Source organism: Oncorhynchus masou, chromosome 33 (genome assembly GCF_036934945.1).
Source record: "Oncorhynchus masou masou isolate Uvic2021 chromosome 33, UVic_Omas_1.1, whole genome shotgun sequence".
Classification (NCBI taxonomy): Eukaryota; Metazoa; Chordata; class Actinopteri; order Salmoniformes; family Salmonidae; genus Oncorhynchus; species Oncorhynchus masou.
Genome location: NC_088244.1, coordinates 44,383,003 through 44,408,060, shown reverse-complemented (window position 1 = coordinate 44,408,060; position 25,058 = coordinate 44,383,003). Strand labels below are relative to the sequence as shown.

Genomic DNA, 25,058 nt, shown 5'->3' with positions numbered 1-25,058 from the left:
AAGTAACGACTAGACAAAGATGTACCCCTGTAGGATAAAAAATATCACGTTGGTTTGCCTTATGTGGAAAAATGTGCACAATGTCCCTTCCATCTCTTTCTCTCAGGTGATGAGCTGCCCTGTGACATGAGCATTCCCTCTGACAAGCAGGACAAGCTGCACGGCTGTTTGGAGCACCTTTTCAACCAGGTGCTCCATCTTTACCACAACACTATCTTTACCACAATACTACTTTTACCATTACCTCTGTAATCAGTCAGTAGCAATGCTGTTCTCAATCTTCTCACTCTGTTTTGTCATAAACTGTGTTCACGTGTGTAGTGAAGATACTGTTCTGCACTAATATTATGCATACACATGTACACACACACACACACCTTTTCCATTAGCCCTCAGAAACATCATGTTAATAGTAATCTGGTCTACATCTGTAGTGCATTGCCTTGTTGTGCTATCTCTCTATTCTCCTCTTTGTCATCCTGTCTTTCTCGCTCTTTCTCTCCACACACACACTGACGTGTGTTCCTCCTTGCTTCTACTCTTACCGATATCACATGCCCTTTGACCTCTCCCATACTCCCCGAGGGACACCACCATTTTGGCTCCCGTCGATTTCCTGGGCCCTAGTTTCCTGTTGCTGAGAGACTATGGACAGTCTCTGTGTGTTGAGGTCTGACTGGTTGTGACTATCATCTGCAGGTGGACTCCATCAACAGCCTGCTCAAAGGGCCCGTCATGACCAAGGCCTGCGAGGAGACCAAGCACTTTCACCCGGACCACACTAAGCCAGGTAGCAGCTACATTTTGTGTGTGTAAGACATGTCTGAGTTTGTTTGTTTCGAGTTTCAGGGTTCACTGAGAATGTGTGTGTGTATAGATGTGTTATACTAAAGAATTCTCATAACATTTATATTGGTAATTAACCAAATCATTGAAACCCCCTGTTTCCGGAGTAGAGTTCCGTCACACTGAAGACTGGATGGTGCACTGTCACATCATCCACAAGAACATCCAGGAGGACCCTTGGAACCTGCCCAGCTCAATTAAGACACTGGTGGAGAGCCTGCAACGATTTGTGGATGGTCAGTAAAACGCACACACGTGTAACAAATGCACACACCGCAGAAACCCACGTGTAACACACCCATCATGCAAACAAACACAGACACACACACATAGACACTGTAGAAACACATGTGGATCACTCCGGTAATAAAATCCTCCTTGTTCTGTAGATGGGAAGAACCAGGTGCTTCTGGCTCTGCTCAAATGTACAGGTAAGCCTTGTGTCATATTTAGATGATTGATTGTCTTACTTCTCTGAGGGACCAGACAGAGGCAGTATTTATGTCAGTGTTTTGGGTTGAGAGTAATAACGGTTGTCAAAATCCTATCAACCGTCCGTCTCAATTACCCTCTTTCACTCTTTCTTTTACCCTTCCCTCCTCTCTCTTTCACCCTTCCCTCCTCTCTCTTTCATTGTCTGTCACTGTCATATCCTCTTTCTTTTGCAATTACCCCTCCCTTACCTCTCTTTCTCCAACCTATCTCCAATCTCTTTCCATTATATTCCTCTCTCTCTCTCAACCCCACCCCTCCACCTGTCTAATGACTTGCATAGTCCCCTGCCTTCCATATGGTGTGTATGTTGCTGTTTTTGAAATGTCCTGTGAAGACTGTATATATGAAAACCGACAATTAACAGACAATTATTTACCCCTCTCTTCCACTCCTCTCGGCCCCAGACACGGCTCTGCAGCTGCAGCGGGACGTGATCTTCTGCCAGAGTGCGGTGAGCGCTGTGTGCACACTGGCCGAGCAGCTCCTGGCGGCGCTGCAGGCGCACTTCAACAACGCTGGCGAGTACGAGGAAGACTGCAAGGACACGAGCCGTAAGTGGCTGGAGCAGGCGGCCGCCATCGGCGTGCTGCTCAACTTCCAGGCAACGCTGGCGCCCCACGTGGTAAGAGCCGGTACTGTGGTGGAAGAATATCTGTTAAAAATAACCAAATACTGTAAAAGAACACGCATCAGAATGAATAGGCTCTGATTATTAAGAGAACACGTTAAACATTAATGCTGTATGATTTATTTCCCTTTCGACTCAGCAGACCGGAATCAAATACTTAACTTGAGCTTGATTTAGTTTGACCAGTAAGTATTTTGTTTAGACATGTAGCTAGCTAGCTAAACATTGAACCATAATCCAACTCATAACGTTACTACCATGCATGAATCTGCAGGTAGCTAAAGCTAACCAACTAGGTTCAATGTTGGCCTAAAGTTAGCTAGCTAGCTATCACTAGCAATGCAAATGGCTTCCTGAGATACTAATAATATTACTATACAGGTCATACATACACTATCTTACCCATGTACATGGATGAACACTTCTCACTCTCTGTCACGGATGCCATGGTTGCCCTTAGTTTGAAGATATAATCCGGAGACAGGAGTTTTATACAACAACTTTCTATGTGTTCCCTTTTTGATTTTCTCCACATATTTGCAAACAAACGCCAGATTTTTCTCCATCTCCTTAGATATCATACTCTGCTTCCACAGAGCATTCCACAGATTTCAAAACTCTGTCACTTCTTCCGTGACAAGAACACTGTTGATCGCTGTTTTCATTGTCTGGGATCAATGAAAATGTTTTTGACCTAAATCAGGAATTTTCTCATTGTCTGATTTATTTTCAGAGTCAGCATGGCATGATCGTCCTCCAGAAAGTGGAGAGCATTAGCAACACTTTTGCAGTACTTTGTGATTATTATTTTTTTAAGCCGTGTTTGAAAGGATTACCTACACATACTGAGCAGCTCATGTTATTGACAGCTGCTCATGCATGCTACCAATCCGAACACATGTCTCGGCATGTCCATCCCATCCATTATCTCAGCCAATCATGGCTAGCAGGAAGGCCCTGCCTATTTCTGTAGCTAAACCAACTAGGCTCGTAATTTAAAATTTTGATTTATAGATGGCATAGAAGTTTGTTATTAACGCACATGAACATTCACATGTTCCAGAAGGCATTTCTGTCAAAAAACACATTTTGATAAAATATATGTTTGTGTTCAAATGCCTCTCCTGTGAAGTAGTGACGTGTGACATATGCCTAGTTTCCTGAAACGAGTCACATATTCAGTATTAGCCTCGGAATATGAGTGCTAATCTAGGATCAGGTCCCTTCGGTCCATATAATCTTATTCATTTTGATCTAAAAGGCTAAACTGATTCAAGCTCCGCACTCCTACTCTGAGACGCTTTCTGAATATGGTCCCTGGCCTGTTAGCTGAGATTTGTGTCTTCTCTCTGCTGTGTAGAAGGAGGAGAGGACAATGCTGGAGGATACCCAGGCAGCCCTGTTGGACCTGGACAAAGTCACAGTGTTCTTCCGCCAGCTGGAAGATGAATGCCTGGTTGTAAGTAAGTAGACCCTTTCCCATAGCAATGGTGGCCAGTTTAAATAGTTGTGACTTGTGTTTACGCATGGTGGAGGAAGACACACACGACATGTGCATCCCCAACATGTCCCTTTTCACTAACTGTAATATGGTTAGCTGAGATTGCTGTGTTAAGCACATCAGATGCATTTCCCATTTACGGGGAGAAAGCCACGGATAAAACGCTGAGGTACTATTCTAGGTTACTGCTCAACAGTAAGCATAACACACACACATAATACAAAATACCTCTTTGGAAAATGGGCCCAGTTTAGCATTATGGCGCGGTCTAGCTAACTAGCACCAGCACATCGTAGCGGCCGTTGCTTAGGCAAACAGTTTGTTGAGGCGATAAGCTCATCTGACAGTAATGATTTGATAAAAGCCTGTTCAGTAACCCCCCTGAACTCTCGTAGAGCCGTTTGTAAACATTATGAAGGCAGAGGATTCCATGAAAGTCTAAAACCCAATCCCAAAGGATTACAGGTGGATGGTCTTCAGAAGGTCTGCTAACCTCACAGGAGTTGTGTTGTTCCTAGGGATGATTAAGTAATATATTTATCGGTTGCAGAGTTTACTACACTGAATACCGATATTGTCATATGCAACATAGTAATAGCTATGAACAAGTTTACACGAAGTAACCAATAGTGCTGTATTTGAGGATAATGTACTTACTCTGACTGTGATGTGGTTGTCTCACCTAGCTTAAGATGGCTACTCTAACTGTAAGTTGCTCTATGTAGGAGTGTCTGCTAAATGACTCAAATGTAAATGTAAGGCCAATAAGGACAATCAGTAAGCCAATGGGTAATTAAAGGGAAAAAGCCCCATAACTACCCTCCCCTTGGGGTCAAATGTGAAAGCTCAGCGGATTTCTGTGAAGCGTGTGGGTTTTTTCCCCCAGACACGCCGGTGTGTTACCACGTGGAGGGCACCCGGCATGCCCTGAGGGTCACCATGTACCTGGACAGCTGCCACTTCAGTGAGCTCCCCACGCGCCTGCAGAATGGGGGCAGCCTCAAACTGCACACTGTACTCTTCACCAGTGGTGAGTAGGAAGAGAACAGCCCGCTCGTCTAAAATTTTGCTGAACTCCGTTGAGTCGAGTCAATTTGAATTATCATCAAATCAAAGTTAGCTGAATTAGAGCCCAGGCGGTGGTCATCAAAACCTCATTGAATCACAGTTTAATGAATTGAATTGGAGTCGAGTCAAATGGCATTGGATTGAATTTTATGAAATGCACTAGAGGCACCTTCAGGAAATATGTTGCAGGTCCATAGATACAGACTTTCACAATGCAGAAGTATAATTAAGCAATGAGGCCCGAGGGGGTGTGGTATATGGCCAATATAACAGGGCTAAGGGCTGTTCTTATGCACGACGCAAAGCAGAGTGCTTGGATACAGCCCTTAGCCATGGTATATTGGCCATATATCACAACCCCCCAAGGGGCATTATTGCTATTATGAACTGGTAAGCAATGTAATTAGAAGAGTAAAAATACATGTTTTGTCATACCCGTGGTATGCGGTCTGATATAGCACAGCTCTCAGCCAATCAGCATTCAGGGCTCAAACCACACAGTTTATAATGCCTATCAATTTGCTATAATCTTAAATATGTACACAGTTTTAAAGAGACAGTAGCAATTAGATGTATAGAGCATTTACATTTACCTATAACATTAGCCTGGATATGTCATGCCAGGCACCCTATTCCCTAATATTCTCTAATACTATAATACATACTAAATACTACTATATAATGTACTATATAGGGAATAGGTTGTCTACACTGACCATATGTGGGACCCAAATGGCTCCCTATTTAGTGGCCAAAAGGAATGTATTATTTAGGGAGTAGGGTGCCATTTGGGATGCAGGCCACGTGTCTATAATAATCAAGTTCAACAGAGGTCTTTTCCTCAGTGTCTCTAAATCCTTTTCTCCTTACTGATTGGATCAGGGGTTCTTCAACTTTTTCAGCCTGGGACCCAAATGAGAAGCTATGTTTTTCCTGGGACCCAAGCTTAGGAAAACATGCAACTATACATAAATATCGCTACAGTTCATTGCCCTTATGCCTAAAACAAATGCAATATAGACAAAAACAAATAACAATGAAATTAAATATCCATATAAATATCTACAGTTGAAGTTGGAAGTTTACATACACTTTTTTTGGAGTCATTAAAACTAGTTTTACAATCACTCCACAAATTTCTTGTTAACAAACTATAGTTTTGCCAAGTCGGTTAGGACATCTACTTTGTGCATGACACAAAAACAAGACAGATTATTTAACTTATAAATCAATGTATCACAATTCCAGTGGGTCAGAAGTTTACATACACTAAGTTGACTGTGCCTTTAAAAAGCTTGGAAAATTCCAGAAAATTATATCATGGCTTTAGAAGCTTCTGATAGGCTAATTGACATAATTTGAGTCAATTGGAGGTGTACCTGTGGATGTTTTTCAAGGCCGACCTTCAAACTCAGTGCCTTTTTGCTTGATATCATGTGAAAATCAAAAAGAAATCAGCCAAGACCTCAGGAAAATAATTGCAGACCTCCACAAGTCTGGTTAATCCTTAGGAGCAATTTCCAAACACCTGAAAGTACCGCATTCATCTGTACAAACAATAGTACGCAAGTATAAACACCATGGAACCACGCAGCCATCATACCGCTCAGGAAGGAGATGCGTTCTGTCTCCTAGAGATGAACGTACGTTGGTGTGAAAAGTGCAAATCAATCCCAGAACAGCAGCAAAGGACCATGTGAAGATGCTGGAGGAAACGGGTACAGAAGTATCTATATCCACAGTAAAGCGAGTCCTATATCGACCTGAATGGCTGCTCAGCAAGGAAGAAGCCACTGCTCCAAAACCGGCATAAAAAAAGCCAGACTATGGTTTGCAACTGCACATGCAGACAAAGAACATACTTTTTGGTCTGGTCTGATGAAACAAATATAGAACTGTTTGGCCATAATAACCATCGTTATGTTTGGAGGAAAAAGAGGGAGGCTTGCAAGCTGAAGAACACCATCCCATCCGTGAAGCACAGGTGGCAGCATCATGTTGTGGAGGTGCATTGCTGCAGGAGGGACTGGTGCACTTCACAAAATAGATGGCATCCTGAGGATGTACAATTATGTAGATATATTGAAGCAACATCTCAAGACATCAGTCAGGAAGTTAAAGCTTGGTCGCAAATGGGTCTTCCAAATGCACAATGACCCCAAGCATACTTCAAGTTGCTGGCTTAAGGACAACAACAAATAGGTCCACAGACGATGCAATCTCAACCACACTGCACACTGCCCTAACCCATCTGGACAAGAGGAATACCTATGTGAGAATGCTGTTCATCGACTACAGCTCGGCATTCAACACCATAGTACCCTCCAAGCTCGTCATCAAGCTCGAGACCCTGGGTCTCGACCCCGCCCTGTGCAACTGGGTACTGGACTTCCTGACGGGCCGCCCCCAGGTGGTGAGGGTAGGTAACAACATCTCCTCCCCGCTGATCCTCAACACTGGGGCCCCACAAGGGTGCGTTCTGAGCCCTCTCCTGTACTCCCTGTTCACCCACGACTGCGTGGCCACACACGCCTCCAACTCAATCATCAAGTTTGCGGACGACACAACAGTGGTAGGCTTGATTACCAACAACGACGAGACGGCCTACAGGGAGGAGGTGAGGGCCCTCGGAGTGTGGTGTCAGGAAAATAACCTCAACGTCAACAAAACTAAGGAGATGATTGTGGACTTCAGGAAACAGCAGAGGGAACACCCCCCTATCCACATCGATGGAACAGTAGTGGAGAGAGTAGCAAGTTTTAAGTTCCTCGGCATACACATCACAGACAAACTGAATTGGTCCACTCACACAGACAGCATCGTGAAGAAGGCGCAGCAGCGCCTCTTCAACCTCAGGAGGCTGAAGAAATTCGTCTTGTCACCAAAAGCACTCACAAACTTCTACAGATGCACAATCGAGAGCCTCCTGGCGGGCTGTATCACCGCCTGGTATGGCAACTGCTCTGCCCTCAACCGTAAGGCTCTCCAGAGGGTAGTGAGGTCTGCACAACGCATCACCGGGGGCAAACTACCTGCCCACCAGGACACCTACACCACCCGATGTTACAGGAAGGCCATAAAGATCATCAAGGACACCAACCACCCGAGCCACTGCTTGTTCACCCCGCTATCATCCAGAAGGCGAGGTCAGTACAGATGCATCAAAGCTGGGACCGAGAGACTGAAAAACAGCTTCTATCTCAAGGCCATCAGACTGTTAAACAGCCACCACTAACATTGAGTGGCTGCTGCCAACACACTGACACTGACTCAACTCCAGCCACTTTAATAATGGGAATTGATGAGAAATGATGTAAATATATCACTAGCCACTTTAAACAATGCTACCTTATATAATGTTACTTACCCTACATTATTCATCTCATATGCATACGTATATACTGTACTCTATATCATCGACTGCATCCTTATGTAATACATGTATCACTAGCCACTTTAACTATGCCACTTTGTTTACATACTCATCTCATATGTATATACTGTACTCGATACCATCTACTGTATCTTGCCTATGCTGCTCTGTACCATCACGCATTCATATATCCTTATGTACATATTCTTTATCCCCTTACACTGTGTATAAGACAGTAGTTTAGGAATTGTTAGTTAGATTACTTGTTGGTTATTACTGCATTGTCGGAACTAGAAGCACAAGCATTTCGCTACACTCGCATTAACATCTGCTAACCATGTGTATGTGACAAATAAAATTTGATTTGATTTTGATTTGGCTTAAGGACAACAAAGTCAAGGTATTGGAGTGGCCATCACAAAGCCCTGACCTCAATCCTATAGAAAATTTGTGGGCAGAACTGAAAAGGTGTGTGCGAGCAAGGAGGCCTACAAACCTGACTCCGTTACACCAGTTCTGTCAGGAGGAATGGGCCAAAATTCACCCAATTTATTGTGGGAAGCTTGTGGAAGGCTAGCCAAAACGTTTGACCCAACTTAAACAATTTAAAGGCAATGCTACCAAATACTAATTGAGTGTATGTAAACTTCTGACCCACTGGGAATGTGATGAAAGAAATAAAAACTGAAATATCTCTACTATTATTCTTACATTTCACATTCTTAAAATAAAGTGGTGATCCTAACTGACCTAAGAGAGGGAATTTTTTACTAGGATTAAATGTCAGGAATTGCGAAAAACTGAATTCAAATGTATTTGGCTAAGGTGTATGTAAACTTCCGACTTCAACTGTATGAATGTTTATTTTCCCCCATTAAAACACTCTTATACATCTGTCTAGGTTGGATCTGTTGCTATTAAAATACAATAAATAATTGTAATTCTGAACTGGAAAATACAGATTGATTACATCACACAGATGTAGACCAGAAAACACACACAGTCCTAATGAAAGCAGATCTATTCTGGCCTCTGTTTTTAATAACACTGAGGTCATGCTCAGCCTTGAAACTGTTCCTGTACTTGTTTTTTAAGTACGTCAGAGTTGAGAACCCTGACTCACATAGGTATGTGGTGCCAAACTGGACCAGAACATCTACTGCTTTCTCAGTCAGGCAGGAGACTGCTTCCTGCTGTAGATGAGCAACCCAGAACTGTGAGTGGGTTTACCTCAAAAAGCATCTTGCTTCAATCAGTTTATTCCAGTTAAGAATAACAATTATTATTGTATTTTAACAGAAGCAGTTCCAACCTAGTTTTCAACAATAATTTATACAGTAAGATGTACAGTAGGCCTGGTCATTTCTACAGTAAGATGTACAGTAGGCCAGGTCATTTCTACAATAAGATGTACAGTAGGCCTGGTCACTTCTACAGTAAGATGTACAGTAGGCCTGGTCACTTCTACAGTAAGATGTACAGTAGGCCTGGTCATTTCTACAGTAAGATGTACAGTAGGCCTGGTCATTTCTACAGTAAGATGTACAGTAGGCCTGATCATTTCGACAGTAAGATGTACAGTAGGCCTGGTCATTTCTACAGTAAGATGTACAGTAGGCCTGGTCACTTCTACAGTAAGATGTACAGTAGGCCTGGTCACTTCTACAGTAAGATGTACAGTAGGCCTGGTCACTTCTACAGTAAGATGTACAGTAGGCCTGGTCACTTCTACAGTAAGATGTACAGTAGGCCTGGTCATTTCTACAGTAAGATGTACAGTAGGCCTGGTCATTTCTACAGTAAGATGTACAGTAGGCCTGGTCATTTCTACAGTAAGATGTACAGTAGGCCTGGTCACTTCTACTGTAAGATGTACAGTAGGCCTGGTCACTTCTACTGTAAGATGTACAGTAGGCCTGGTCACTTCTACTGTAAGATGTACAGTAGGCCTGGTCACTTCTACAGTAAGATGTACAGTAGGCCTGGTCACTTCTACAGTAAGATGTACAGTAGGCCTGGTCACTTCTACAGTAAGATGTACTGTTACTTAGGGTTGCACCATCAGTAGCTAGCTTGCTTTGGCAAATGTTAGCTATTATCTGTTGTTTGAAAGAGAAATTCACATCTACTACTATGAGAGTTAGTTAGTACTCCCTTATTACTGCTGATCATCACCGGTTAAAAAATGACAACAGTGCCTTGCTAGCTGACTGACTTTTCCACTGTTGAAGCCCTGTTTCCTGAAGCATTCTGCCCTGTTCTGAAAGACCTCCCTGGGTTTACCATCATGCTGTGCATGTTTGGTCAGGACCTGTTGTTTTATTAATTTCTTCTTTATGCAAGTCTCATTACTTCCACACACAAGACACCATTGTGGGCGCTCCTCATTATAAGTTTGTATTTAAGAGAGAGAAACTCATCGCTGTATATGTGTTTCATGACAATTGAGCTCAGTCAGAACTTGTGGGTAGCATGAGTCCATTTGATGACAACGGTGAGTGGAAATGACAAGTCAGTAGCTGACAGCGGATCATCTGTTGCCTGAACGACAGCGCTGCATCGTGTGTGTTGCAGGTTGCGGGTTAGATGCTTACATGTAATGTTCTAGTTACAATGCAAGCGTGAAAATTCCTATAGTCACAAACAAAATACTAATGTTGGGGTATTTATGTAATTGCCATTTACGGTGTCATAACTACCATTTGAATAACGTACTATGACGTAAAACCAGGAAATGTATTCTGTGCCTACTTATCTACTTCCTCTTCGCTATTATTTCACTGCAGTGTCCTTTCGACCTTTGTTGGGTCCAAATAAATGGCTGGAATTATGCTGGATTCTCTGTGCTAGGGAACCATTCATTTTCTATCCACATGTGCCAATTGGGACAGTAACCCTACAGGGAGGCTCACATTGTTCAGTGGCTGCAAAGCACTGTAGTGTAATACCATTCTGCAGTCGGAGACCTGGACAACTACGTCTAAATTGGGTGTTGTCGCCACCTACAGGCCACTTGTATTGATTACAGTTTTGTGTTCAATGGTCTTATTCAGCTGTCAGAGTATAAACTTGTACATTTTAGCCATTATAAAATAATATTAGCAATGTGTCTGTCTGTCTAGGTGCGTGTATGTACTGTATATTTATGTGTCTTCCTATCGTGTGTGTGCTTTTCTGTGTATGTATCTGTGTTTGCCTGCCTGAAAGACTGTGCTTGCCTGCATGTACTGCATTTTTACTGTGTTATATCTGTTCCTGGGTCAGCCCTGGAGAGGCCAGAGGGAGTGTCCGAGCTGGACTACGTGTCCATAGAAGAGTTCCAGCAACGCACCAACGCCGTCGCACTGGAAAGGGTCAAAGCCTACTACCGAAAACTCAGGTAGCAACCCGCGCACTTTCTATTGTGTTATACAGTATGTGTTGTAGTGTTGTGGTACCCACTGTGTTGTAGTACCCACTGTGTTGTACTTCCCACTGTGTTGTGGTACCCACTGTGTTGTACTACCCACTGTGTTGTACTACCCACTGTGTTGTTGTGGTACCCACTGTGTTGTTGTGGTACACACTGTGTTGTTGTTTTACCCACTGTGTTGTTGTTTTACCCACTGTGTTGTTGTGGTACCCACTGTCTTGTACTACCCGCTGTGTTGTACTACCCGCTGTGTTGTACTACCCGCTGTGTTGTACTACCCACTGTGTTGTACTACCCATTGTGTTGTACTACCCATTGTGTTGTACTACCCACTGTGTTGTACTACCCACTGTGTTGTACTACCCACTGTGTTGTACTACCCGCTGTGTTGTTGTGGTACCCACTGTGTTGTTGTGGTACCCACTGTGTTGTACTACCCACTGTGTTGTACTACCCACTGTGTTGTACTACCCACTGTGTTGTTGTACTACCCACTGTGTTGTTGTACTACCCACTGTGTTGTTGTGGTACCCACTGTGTTGTTGTGGTACCCACTGTGTTGTTGTTTTACCCACTGTGTTGTTGTGGTACCCGCTGTGTTGTGGTACCCGCTGTGTTGTGGTACCCGCTGTGTTGTACTACCCGCTGTGTTGTACTACCCGCTGTGTTGTACTACCCGCTGTGTTGTTGTACTACCCGCTGTGTTGTTGTACTACCCGCTGTGTTGTTGTGGTACCCGCTGTGTTGTACTACCCACTGTGTTGTACTACCCACTGTGTCGTTGTACTACCCACTGTGTCGTTGTACTACCCACTGTGTCGTTGTACTACCCACTGTGTTGTTGTACTACCCACTGTGTTGTTGTGGTACTACCCACTGTGTTGTTGTGGTACTACCCACTGTGTTGTTGTGGTACTACCCACTGTGTTGTTGTGGTACCCACTGTGTACCCACTGTGTTGTTGACAGTAAGATGTACAGTAGGCCTGGTCATTTCTACAGTAAGATGTACAGTAGGCCTGGTCACTTCTACAGTAAGATGTACAGTAGGCCTGGTCACTTCTACAGTAAGATGTACAGTAGGCCTGGTCACTTCTACAGTAAGATGTACAGTAGGCCTGGTCACTTCTACAGTAAGATGTACAGTAGGCCTGGTCATTTCTACAGTAAGATGTACAGTAGGCCTGGTCATTTCTACAGTAAGATGTACAGTAGGCCTGGTCATTTCTACAGTAAGATGTACAGTAGGCCTGGTCACTTCTACTGTAAGATGTACAGTAGGCCTGGTCACTTCTACTGTAAGATGTACAGTAGGCCTGGTCACTTCTACTGTAAGATGTACAGTAGGCCTGGTCACTTCTACAGTAAGATGTACAGTAGGCCTGGTCACTTCTACAGTAAGATGTACAGTAGGCCTGGTCACTTCTACAGTAAGATGTACTGTTACTTAGGGTTGCACCACTGTGTTGTACTACCCACTGTGTTGTACTACCCACTGTGTTGTTGTGGTACCCACTGTGTTGTTGTGGTACACACTGTGTTGTTGTTTTACCCACTGTGTTGTTGTTTTACCCACTGTGTTGTTGTGGTACCCACTGTCTTGTACTACCCGCTGTGTTGTACTACCCGCTGTGTTGTACTACCCGCTGTGTTGTACTACCCACTGTGTTGTACTACCCATTGTGTTGTACTACCCATTGTGTTGTACTACCCACTGTGTTGTACTACCCACTGTGTTGTACTACCCACTGTGTTGTACTACCCGCTGTGTTGTTGTGGTACCCACTGTGTTGTTGTGGTACCCACTGTGTTGTACTACCCACTGTGTTGTACTACCCACTGTGTTGTACTACCCACTGTGTTGTTGTACTACCCACTGTGTTGTTGTACTACCCACTGTGTTGTTGTGGTACCCACTGTGTTGTTGTGGTACCCACTGTGTTGTTGTACTACCCACTGTGTTGTTGTGGTACCCGCTGTGTTGTGGTACCCGCTGTGTTGTGGTACCCGCTGTGTTGTGGTACCCGCTGTGTTGTGGTACCCGCTGTGTTGTGCTACCCGCTGTGTTGTTGTGGTACCCGCTGTGTTGTTGTGGTACCCACTGTGTTGTTGTGGTACCCGCTGTGTTGTACTACCCACTGTGTTGTACTACCCACTGTGTCGTTGTACTACCCACTGTGTCGTTGTACTACCCACTGTGTCGTTGTACTACCCACTGTGTTGTTGTACTACCCACTGTGTTGTTGTGGTACTACCCACTGTGTTGTTGTGGTACTACCCACTGTGTTGTTGTGGTACTACCCACTGTGTTGTTGTGGTACCCACTGTGTTGTTGTGGTACCCACTGTGTTGTTGTGGTACCCGCTGTGTTGTTGTGGTACCCGCTGTGTTGTACTACCCGCTGTGTTGTACTACCCGCTGTGTTGTACTACCCACTGTGTTGTTGTACTACCCACTGTGTTGTTGTACTACCCACTGTGTTGTTGTGGTACCCACTGTGTTGTTGTGGTACCCACTGTGTTGTACTACCCGCTGTGTTGTACTACCCGCTGTGTTGTACTACCCGCTGTGTTGTTGTGGTACCCGCTGTGTTGTTGTAGTACCCGCTGTGTTGTACTACCCGCTGTCTTGTACTTCCCACTTGCATAAAGGGGTATTCTTTTGCTGATTAGTTTGACTACTGTATTAGCTTTAGAAGGTGGATGACGTTTGTTGATGTGAAGTTTTTACAGGAAATAGAGAAAATTGAGAATATCAATGGATTCATTAATTGTTCAATAGCAGTCATATTTGAATGGTGACTTGAGCAAAGCTCTTAACCCTAATTGCTCCTGGGTCACCATCGAAAATGGTAGAACCTGGCCGTGACCACACTCTCCGAGGGTTTCTCAGGGAGAGTGAGATATGCAAAACACACATTTCTAATTCATACATGTGTATTAACAAACACGTGTACATGTGTGAAATTGGGCAAATATAATAACGACAACTGTTATTATTATTAATTATTATAACCCTTTACTGTGTTCTTACAGAGCTTTTTACCTGGAGAAGTCAAATCTTCCCACCGACTCCAACACCACAGCTAAGAAGATAGACCAGGTAAACAGATATCAAAACTACTCTTTGTTTACAAACAAGCTCAGGGGCAGTACGTTTGACCAGAAAGGAAAGTTATTATTTTAATAGTCTTTACCCCTAAATCCCCTGTCTTCTGCCCCCCCCCCTCCTACCCAGCTCCTCAGACCCCTCAACACTCTGGACGACCTGTGTCGTCTGATGCAGTCATATGTCAACGTGCATCCCAATGCCGCAGGCCACCCCTCTGGCGTCAGTGTCCTGTGTGTGTCCTCCGAGCTGTGCAACCGCCTGGGCGCCTGCCATATCACCATGTGTGCTACTGGCATGCAAAGGTCCGTCGTATGACCTTGAAAGTGATGTGATAGTACTGCCAGTTAGCGTCAGTTGGAGCAAACACTCATGCGCATCTATGTGTTGCTATGTCAGGTGTAGTACTTAGACATGCACTACGTACAGTATGCCTTACCCCTTTAAAACAGTGTATTTTCAACTCCTTGCCATTAGGTAATCATAACACAGTCAAAACACCTTTGACCTGCTGAATTCTGACCTTTGTGTTGAGCAGGTGCACCCTGAGTGTGACCCTTGATCAGGCTATGATCCTGGCGCGGAACCACGGCCTCATGCCCCGCTGCATCATGCAGACCATGGACATCATGCGCAAACAGGTGCCCTAACTACACCCTTTTTACATGCCTAGTAACAGATTTAAGTTCTGTGTCATATTCATTAGGCTACACCGTAGCAAAACATTTAGCGAAGGTGCCTAATGAATACAGCCCACATCTCTCTCTATCCCCTTGCTAATCTTTAACGACCAGTGGCTCAAAAATGGAAACGGAATATGAAAGGAAGCAACTTCCACCTACTGTATAACATAGCATTACTAAAAAAGTACTTTACTGACAAACAATAATCTACTGTACTTTGAACGTGGGCTTTGAGCTGAATTCTAAGACATTCACTGCATACTGTACAGTACATCAGGACAAAGATGCAGTGGGATGGGTGAATGTAGTCTTTCCCCAATAGGTGTGGGTCGCTCTCAACCTAAAGACATTAGGTAGAAATATACATTTGAGTACACTTTCTGAGCAGCAGATTTGGTTACAGTAGCTGCAACCCTGTGGGCACTTGTCAGTCTAAATATGTAAACATTGTGTAACCCTCTCTTCTCTCTGATAGGGCACCAGGGTAGAGATCTCGGCTAAAAACCTCAAAGTGATGGACCAGATGCCGCCCGCAGCCCCAAGGTATAGACAATAGGAATGAGTTCAATCTTAAGTCTTGTTCACATTGCCAGGTTGAAGTGACTCGAATCCAATTTCTTTGCATGTCTGATTCGAATCTGTTCATTTTTCTGTAGTCTGAACAGTCAAAAAGCACATGGAATCGGATATTTCAAGCCACATTTGAAACCACCGTAGTGGGTGGTGTGAATGGTCAAATCTGATTTGTTTGGCCTCAAGTGGTTTTTAGACTTATTTTGCATATCTTCGCTTGCTTGCTACTCTGTTGACAGTTTGACAAGTACATATGGTACCAGTTTGTTAATTGTTCACAAACAAATTAGTGAACATTTTAGAAAGCTAAACAGTTACCTAGCTAGCGAAGTAACTGCTGTTAATAGGCAAAAAGGACTTGTTTTGAAAGTTGGATCATCTTGACCTTTGAGGCTTTGAAAGTGTTCTTCCACTATGATTTTGAACATTCAAAGTAACTGGGAAACGTCCATGGCAGGCATTGTTGTCACCTTCGCCTACTACATAACTTCTGAGTGATAGCAAGCACGAGCACCAATCAACCTACACCATTACACACACACCTGTCATTACTATGACAACTAGCGTAGCCATGTCAGGACTGCTGGTCACTTGTAACTTGCTGTTTGGACAGTCAGTATTCCAAAACGGATTTGAAAAACAAAATTGATTTGAGCATTAAGGCCTGCAGTGTGAACAAGGCTTTAGTTACACAGTACTAGCCTGGTTTCAAATCCTTTCATGCTGTGGGATTCTGCAAGATGGCACAAACACATCTGCAACCAGGCTACACAAATCTCAGATCTTCAAATAATGTTCAACCATTTTTACTTCCCACAGGCTCTTCAAGTTGTGTCTGCCACCCGAAGACGGAGATCTATAAGAGACTAAGCATCGCTGTGTTTTTATTCCGCTCTGCTCATTTATTTAGCCAAGATGGTCCACTCAGTAACAATTGTCAGTGTTTTCCATGGAGTCCTGGGTTCCATAGAATCAATAAAAACATATGCAGCATACCCATTGGCATACATACAAAAGCACATCAAAAATCACAGCATGCACAGCGCACATTACAGCTATGTGTACTGCTCTTTTGAAGGCGGACATGCTAGCTAGCTGTCGTGTGGATCAGTCAAGCTTGTTCCAGAGCAATGGTCCAAAGAACGGCAGACTTCCTTGAAAGGCCATATTTTTCGCTAATGGTTGTGCCAGTAGATGCGGGTCCCATTGATCATAGGCTTTGACTGCTGCTCTGGTGTGCCCCCGGAGGACGGGTGGAGACTCCCACCTGAACAGGTCTGACATGTATTCAGGCAGTCTGTGCTGGGGTGTTGTAATGGATCATGAGTGTCAGTGGTTCGATTGCAGCTTTTTACAGAAGAAACTCTGTTTTTACGTGTTCCCTCTGTGAATACCCGGTCATGATACCAGCAGCCCTGTTGATGATACGCTGTAGCCGGTTAAGACCTGTCTTATTGTCCTGATGTAGGGTGGGAAGCGATACTGTGGCACAGTAGTCCAGGTGAGTTGTTATGGTACATTTTCAGAATGATGTCCTTGGAAACAAAGTCCCTTGCTCTTTTTAGCCCAGACAGTAGTTTACCTGTGACCAGGCTGGTGTGTTCAGTCCAGTGTAGGTGTCGGTCCAACTTCATCCCCAGATACTTTATGGAGTTTACAAGTTCATAAGTGTTTTGTACATCTATTATTGTGGTACTTTTGCCTGTGTATCTCAGCTTTTGTGGGTTGCCACACAGCATTGCCTTGGTTTTCTGAGGGTGTAGGGAGAGCTTGTTGTTAGCAAACCAAGCTGCTGCCCTCTTGATGTCGTTTGACACTGACTCCTCACTCTCCCTTGTGGTATTTGCTGAATAGTAAAGGACAGTGTAATCTGCATATACAGTACATTCTGAAAGTATTCAGACCCCTTGGCCTTATTCAAAAATGGATTAAATATGTTTTGCCTCATCAATCTACATACCCCATAATGAAAAAGCAAACATTTTTTTAGACATGTTTGAAAATGTATAAAAAATAAAAAACATACCTTATTGACATAAGTATTCAGACACTTTGCTATGAGACTCAAAATTGAGCCCAGGTGCATCCTGTTTCCATTGACCATCCTTGAGATGTTTTCTATAACTTGATTGGAGTCCACCTGTGGTAAGTTCAATTAATTGGACATGATTTGGAAAGCCACACACCTGCCTATAAGAAGGTCGCACAGTTGACAGTGCATGTCAGAGCAAAAACCAAGCCATGAGGTCAAAGGAATTGTCCATAGATCTCAAAGACAGGGTTGGGTTGGCACAGATCTGAGAAAAGAGCAAGATGGTGCTGACAGATGGTCCCCTCCTTGTCCTTAGGAAACTATGCAGTAATTCGTTTATGTATTATTTCTTACATTGTTAGCCCAGAAAATCTTAAGTGTTATTACATACAGCTGGGAAGAACTATTGGATATAAGAGAGACGTCAACTTGCCAACATTACGACCAGGAATACGACTTTCCCGAAGTAGATCCTTTGTTTGGACCTCTACCCTGGACATTGGTTCTAATCCCACAGGCCGACCCAAAACAACGTCATCGCCGCAGGAGAGGCAGACAGAGCGGGCTCCTGGTCAGACTTAAAAGGTGAGCACATCATCCACCGTTTCCGAGCGTATTACTCTGACCTAGAATTCCTTACAATGAAAAGCCGACCCCATTATCTTCCAAGAGAATTCTCTTTGATTATAGTCTTTGATTATAGTCTCCCCCCAAGCAGATACCTCGACAGCCCTGAAAGAACTTCATTGGACTCTATGTAAACTGGAAACCATATATACTACGGCTGCATTTATTGTAGCTGGGAATTTTAACAAAGCTAATTTGAGAAGGTTACCGAAATTCTACCAGAACATTGATTGTTGCAGCTCCTCGAGCAAAACATTGGACCACTGCTACTCTAACTTCCGCGATGCATACAAGGCCCTACCCCGCTCTCCATTTGGCAAATCTGACCATGACTCCATCTTGTTGCTCCCCTCTTATTGGCAGAAACTAAAGCAGGTCGCGTCCGTGCTTAGGTCTGTCTATCCAACGCTGGTCTAACCAATCAGATTCCATGCTTCAAGATTGCTTTGATCACGTGGAATGGGATATGTTCCGGGTAGCCTCAGACAATAACATCAACGTATAGGCTGACTCGGTGAGTGAGTTTATAAAGAAGTGCATTGGAGGTGTTGTACCCACTGTGACTATTAAAACCTACCCTAACTGTGGATGGATGGCGTCATTCGCACAAAACTGAAAGCGCAAACCACCGCATTTAACCATGAAAAGAGGTCTGGGAATATGGCTGAATATAAACAGTGTAGTTATTCCCTCGGCAAGGCAATCCAACAAGCGAAATGCCGGGACAAGGTGGAGTCGCAATTAAACGGCTCAGACACAAGACGTATGTAGCTCCCTAAGACCATGGGCTCTCATTCAACGTGGCCGATGGAAGGAAAACATTTAAACGTGTTAACCCTCGCAAGGCTGCCAGCCCAGACGGCATCCCTAGCCACGTCCTCAGAGCATGCGCAGACCAGCTGGCTGGTGTGTTTTTGAACATATTCAATCATTCCCTATCCCAGTCTGCTGTCCCCACATGCTTCAAGATGGCCACCGTTGTTCCTGCTCCCAAGAAAGCTAAGGTAACCGAACTAAATGACTAATCGCCTCATAGCACTCACTTCTGTCATCACAAAGTGCTTTGAGACTAGTCAAGGATCATAACACCTCCACCCTACATGATACCCTAGACCCACTCCAATTTGCTTACTGCCCCAATAGGTCCACAGACGATGCAATCGCCATCACAATGCACACGGCCCTATCCCATCTGGACAAGAGGAATATCTTTGTAAGAATGCTGTTCATTGACTGCAGCTCAGCATTCAACACCATAGTACCCTCCAAACTTATCATTAAGTTTGAGACCCTGGGTCTCGACCCTGCCCTTTTCGACTGTGTCCTGGACTTTCTGATGGGCCGCCCCCTGGTAGTGAAGGTAGGAAACAACATCTCCACCCCGCTGATCCTCAACACTGGGGTCCCACAAGGGTGTGTTCTCAGCCCTCTCCTGTACTCCCTGTTCACCCATGACTGTGTGGCCATGCACGCCTTCAACTCAATCATCAATCAGACGACACTACAGTGGTAGGCTTGATTACCATCAATGATGTGACAGCCTACAGGGAGAAGGTGAGGGCCTTCGGAGTGTGGTGTCAGGAAAATAACCTCACTCAACGTCAACAAAAGGAGATGATCATTGACCTCAGGAAACATCCACCTATCCGCATCGACGGGACAGTAGTGGAGAAGGTGGAAAGTTTTTTTTTTTTTAAGTTCCTCGACATACACATCATGGACAAACCTGAAATGATCCACCCACACAGACAGTGTGGTGAAAAAGGTGCAACAGCACCTCTTCAACCTCAGGAGGCTGAAGAAATGTGGCTTGTCACCTAAAACCCTCACAAACTTCTACAGATTCACAATCGAGAGCATCTTGTTGGGCTGTATCACAGCCTGGTACAGCAACGGCACCTCCCTCAACCGCAAGGCTCTTCAGAGGTTGGTGTGGTCTGCACAACGCATCACCGGGGGCAAACTACCTGCTCTCCAGGACACCTGTAGCACCCAATCTCACAGGAAGGCCAAAAAGATCCTCAAGGACAACAACCACCCGAGCCACTGCCTGTTCATCCAGAAGGCGAGGTCAGTACAGGAGCATCAAAGCTGGGACCGAGAGATTGAAAAACAGCTTCTATCTCAAGGCCATCGGACTGTTAAACAGCCATCACTAACATAGAGAGGCTGCTGCCAACATACAGACTCAAATCACTGGCCACTTTAACAAATTGATTTAATAATGGTATCACTAGTCACTTTAAATAATGGCACTTTAATAATGTTTACATATCCTATGTTACTCATCTCATATGTATATACTGTATTTTATACCTTCTATTGCATTTAGCCTATGCCGCACGGGCATCGTGCATCTATATTTATATGTACATATTCGTATTCCATCCCCTTACATTGTGTGTATATAAGGTAGTCATTGTGAATTTGTTAGATATTACTGCACTGTCAGACTAGAAGCACAAGCATTTCGCTACACTCAAATTATCTGCTAAAAATGTGTGTGACCAATTAGATTTATTTGGGAAGGGTAATAAAAATTGTCTGCAGCAGTTAAGTTCCCCAAGAACACAGTGGCCTCCATCATTCATAAAAGGAAAAAGTTGGAACCACCACGACTCTTCCTAGACCTGGCCGCCCCCAGCCAAACGGAGCAAAAGGGCGAGAAGGGCCTTGGTCAGGAAGGTGACCAATTATCTCTCTGACAGAGTTCCAGAGTTCCTCTATGGAGATGGGAGAACCTTCCAGTAGGACAACCATCTCTGCAGGACTCCACCAATCAGGCCTTTATGGCAGGGTGGCCAACCGGAAGCCACTCCTCAGTAAAAGGCATATAACAGCCTGCTTGGAGATTGCCAAAAGGCACCTGAAGGACTCGCCGATCATGAGAAACAAGATTCTCTGGTCTGATAAAACGAAGATTGAACTCTTTGTCCTGAATGCCAAGCTTTACGTCTGGAGGAAACCTGGCACTATCCCTACAGTGAAGCATGGTGGCGGCAGCATCATGCTGTGGGGATGTTCTTCAGAGGCAGAGACTGGTCAGGATCGAGTGAAAGATGAAAGAGAAAAGTACAGAGAGATCCTTGATGAAAACCTGCTCCAGATTGCTCAGGACCTCGGACTGGGTCGAAGTTTGACCTTCCAACAGGACAACGACACTAAGCACACAGCCAATACAAGACACGAGTGGCTTCAGAATGTCCTTGAGTGGCCCAGCCAGAGTCTGAATCAAACATCTCTGGAGAGACCTGAAAATAGCTGTGCTGCAACACTCCCCATCCAACCTGACAGAGCTTGAGAGGATCTGCATGGAAGAATGCGAGTAACTCCCCAAATATAGGTGTGCCAAGCTTGTAGTGTCATACCAAAGAAGACGCAGGACAATAAACTGGGTAAAGGGTCTGAAGTTGGTTTAATACATTTGCAAAAATTCCTAAAAACCTGTTTTGCTTTGTCATTATGGGGTATTGTGTGTAGATTGATGATGGGGAAAAAACTATTTAATCCATTGTAGAATAAGGCTGTAATGTAACAAAATGTGGGAAAAAGTCAAGGGGTCTGAATACTTTCCGAATGCACTGTATATGTATATGGCAATTCTCCAGCACTGATGGGGGGGGGGGGGTAATTTATGTAAATGCAGAACAGCAGGGGTCCAAGCTCACTCCCTTGTGGTACTCCATTCACCACAAGTACCTGGGCTGATTGCGTGGCTTGCAGTTTGGTGTACTGACTTCTCCCCTAATAAGTATGATGTGAACCACTTGATTGCAGTGCTGTCAAAGCCTAGTTTCTCAAGCTTCCTCAGGAACTTGTGTTGGTGGCCAGTGTCAAAAGCTTTCTTCAAATCCAAGAAGATTGCTACAATGACTGCCTGACTGTTATAAGCCAATGTCATGTCCTCCACAACCCTTTGCGCTGCTGTAGATGTGCTGTGTATCGTCCTAAAACCTCTTTGATAGGCTGTAAATAGGCTGTTGAGTGAGAAATAGTTAGCAACCTGTGTGTGCACCAGCCTTTCCAACACTTTGGAGATAGCGCATAGAATTGACACTGGATGGTAGTTGGCCACATCCGATTTATCCCGACTTGTAGATTGGTGGTAATATAAGCCATTTTCCATTTACATGGGAGCTCCCCTTTTGAGATTGACAGATTGAGGATGAGTCAGCCGCCATGGCATTTCTCTTTAAAAATTAAAACAAAAAAAACATATGCTATTACTGCAATATGAAGGCATTAGTTATTTATCGTATTGGGAAGGAGCATTTGTATTCCTCCAATAATATCAGGTATTCAAGAATTGAAAGCATTCCAGCCTACACATCATGCAGTATTAAATGGAGCAATGGCATGCCATGTTTTTTAAAGAACTCCTTGGTCATTGTAATGCTTACCAGTCTAATGATCTGATAAATGTGTTGAAATTGAATAATATATCTATTCTCAATTCTTCTATTTACTTTTTTTTACACTAACATTTAGATTTTTATATATTTTTTCACATTTTCAAATGTGCCTTTATTCATTTGAAAAATGAAAGTTGAGTGTGGGGGAGATTAGCTTTGCCTACACTATACAATGAAGTGTTAAATGAATGTGGTCCTTGGAGACGAAGTCAAACAGAGATATTTTATATACACACACACACACACACACACACCAGATATCCCCAAAGCAATGCCATATAGAAACTTACCATGACATTTTCTCTCTCATGTAGATGAAACTTCTGCACCCGAATATGATAGCTAATCCCTCATCAAGTTGTGAATAGGTATTCTCTGGAGGGGGGAGAGTGCGTGATACAAATCCTATTCCCCCTCCGGCATGCGATGAGACAATACTGCCCCTACCCAGTAGGGCGAGGCATCACAGGAAAGTATCAGTTATTTTCCTTCATCATAATGCACTAATACTCTGCTCGACTGCTACATTTCTTTTGACAGCTTGAAAGCCTTTTGTTGTTCTGATCCCCAACACCATGGCTCGTCCTTCCTCAGCAGCTTGTGCATAGGAGCCAATAGTGTCGACAGATTCGGTTGGAAACCTATTGTAATAGTTTAATAGGCCCAGATACAATTTCAGTTCTGTGTCTGGTGGGCATTGGTGCATCCTCCACCGCCCTTACTTTCTCTGGCACTGGATGCTGTCCAGTAGCGTCCACCCTGTGTCCTAGGAATGTCACTTCCTTCTCCACGACGCTGCACTTTCTCCGTTTCCAGCGTAGCCCAGCCTCCTCCAGTCGCTGTAACACTCTGCACAGTGTTCGGATGTGTTGCTGATCATTTCTTCCTGTCAGGAGAATATCATTGAGATACACTGGGTAATCCCTTGTAGAGTCTCCTCCATAGTGTGCTGGAAGATAGTGGGACTGGAGCTGACGCCAAAGGGTAACGTGGCTTAGGTGAATAGTCCCTTGTGTGTGTGTTCACTGTGACATATTTCTTTGAATCTTCATCTCGCACAATCTGCTGGTAAGCATGACTCCTGTCTAGTTTGATGAATTCTTCTTCTCCAGCTAATGTTCTCCAATTTAATAATGGGGTACTGTTCTAGTGATAATAACTCTGTTTACTGTTACTTTATAGTTACCACACAATCTCACTGTACCGTCTGGTTTTAACACTGGGACTAACGGTGCTGCCCAGTCTGAGAACTTCCCACGTTTCTGTCCTGTATATGTTTTCAGACTGATAAAACATGTACCTACAGTGCCTTGCGAAAGTATTCGGCCCCCTTGCTGCACTGAAAGTAAAGGGGCTGAATAATTTTGCACGCCCAATTTTTCAGTTTTTGATTTGTTAAAAAGGTTTGAAATATCCAATAAATGTCGTTCCACTTCATGATTGTGTCCCACTTGTTGTTGATTCTTCACAAAAAAATACAGTTTTATATCTGTATGTTTGAAGCCTGAAATGTGGCAAAAGGTCACAGAGTTCAAGGGGGCCGAATACTTTCGCAAGTCACTGTATCTCTGGAACCTTTGCTTTCTTCCCCAGCCTAGCATTACTCTGACTGTGACGTTACAGCAACATCTCATACTTCACTTTACATCTATGTACAGTTAAATACTGTCTAAGCGGAGGTACCTTAGTAAAGGTAGTGTCCATATTGTGAATAGTAAACACATACGCACTACACTCTTCCTGTATGAAATTTGCCCTTTACGAATGTCTCTCTCTCCCCCCTTGAGTCGTTTTAGGAGCCTGCGTGATCATTTAGTCTGCGACTGTAATTCTGCAGGCCCTCTTTATGTGCCCCATTTGACCACAGTTGTGACACTTTTCTCCCGTGAACTTGAACTCAATATCCTCCCATCCTTGAAGACAACATCGATTGATGTGTGAGAGGAGATTTTACTCTCGGCTACCAACCAAGTCATGTCAGATCAGTAATTATTTCTGCAGCCTATCATCATTGATCCAATGATTTATTTATTTTTGAAAAGGGAGATCCTTGGATATATTCAAACAGTGCCTATTTGCTGCTTTGTAGGAGTGGTCCTTGAGTTGCCTCTACTCCCAGAGACGTTTGCGTAAAATCCTTGCTTTACTCATCCTGCAGCCATTGTTTAGGCCTATAATTCCGTTATACTATAGTCTAATGTATTTTCACTTGCCCACTGTAATCTACTGTTAGCCTACAAGTTATGGGTACTCAGTCTAGTGAGCCGCTATAGGTTTAGTCTGTGTTTATAATGGGCTGCA

General features: G+C 44.0%; 1 protein-coding gene across 4 annotated transcripts in view; it reads left to right on the top strand.

The window, feature by feature from the left end:
• Positions 1 to 24,194, top strand: part of LOC135527404 (phosphatidylinositol 3,4,5-trisphosphate-dependent Rac exchanger 1 protein-like) — a 151,586-nt gene extending 127,392 nt beyond the window's left edge. For 3 of the 4 annotated variants that reach the window (XM_064955932.1, XM_064955931.1, XM_064955930.1), the window contains exons 28-40: positions 107 to 189; positions 700 to 790; positions 957 to 1,082; positions 1,236 to 1,277; positions 1,746 to 1,963; positions 3,330 to 3,432; positions 4,357 to 4,500; positions 11,176 to 11,290; positions 14,358 to 14,424; positions 14,560 to 14,735; positions 14,969 to 15,071; positions 15,589 to 15,656; positions 16,506 to 24,194. In XM_064955932.1, coding sequence (XP_064812004.1) covers positions 107 to 189; positions 700 to 790; positions 957 to 1,082; positions 1,236 to 1,277; positions 1,746 to 1,963; positions 3,330 to 3,432; positions 4,357 to 4,500; positions 11,176 to 11,290; positions 14,358 to 14,424; positions 14,560 to 14,735; positions 14,969 to 15,071; positions 15,589 to 15,656; positions 16,506 to 16,548 — 1,379 coding nt within the window. In that variant the 3' untranslated portion in view covers positions 16,549 to 24,194. Of the gene's footprint in view, positions 1 to 106; positions 190 to 699; positions 791 to 956; positions 1,083 to 1,235; positions 1,278 to 1,745; positions 1,964 to 3,329; positions 3,433 to 4,356; positions 4,501 to 11,175; positions 11,291 to 14,357; positions 14,425 to 14,559; positions 14,736 to 14,968; positions 15,072 to 15,588; positions 15,657 to 16,505 lie in introns of those variants that run through there. The other variant, XM_064955933.1, reaches the window with a different exon arrangement.
• Positions 24,195 to 25,058: the final 864 nt, after the last annotated feature.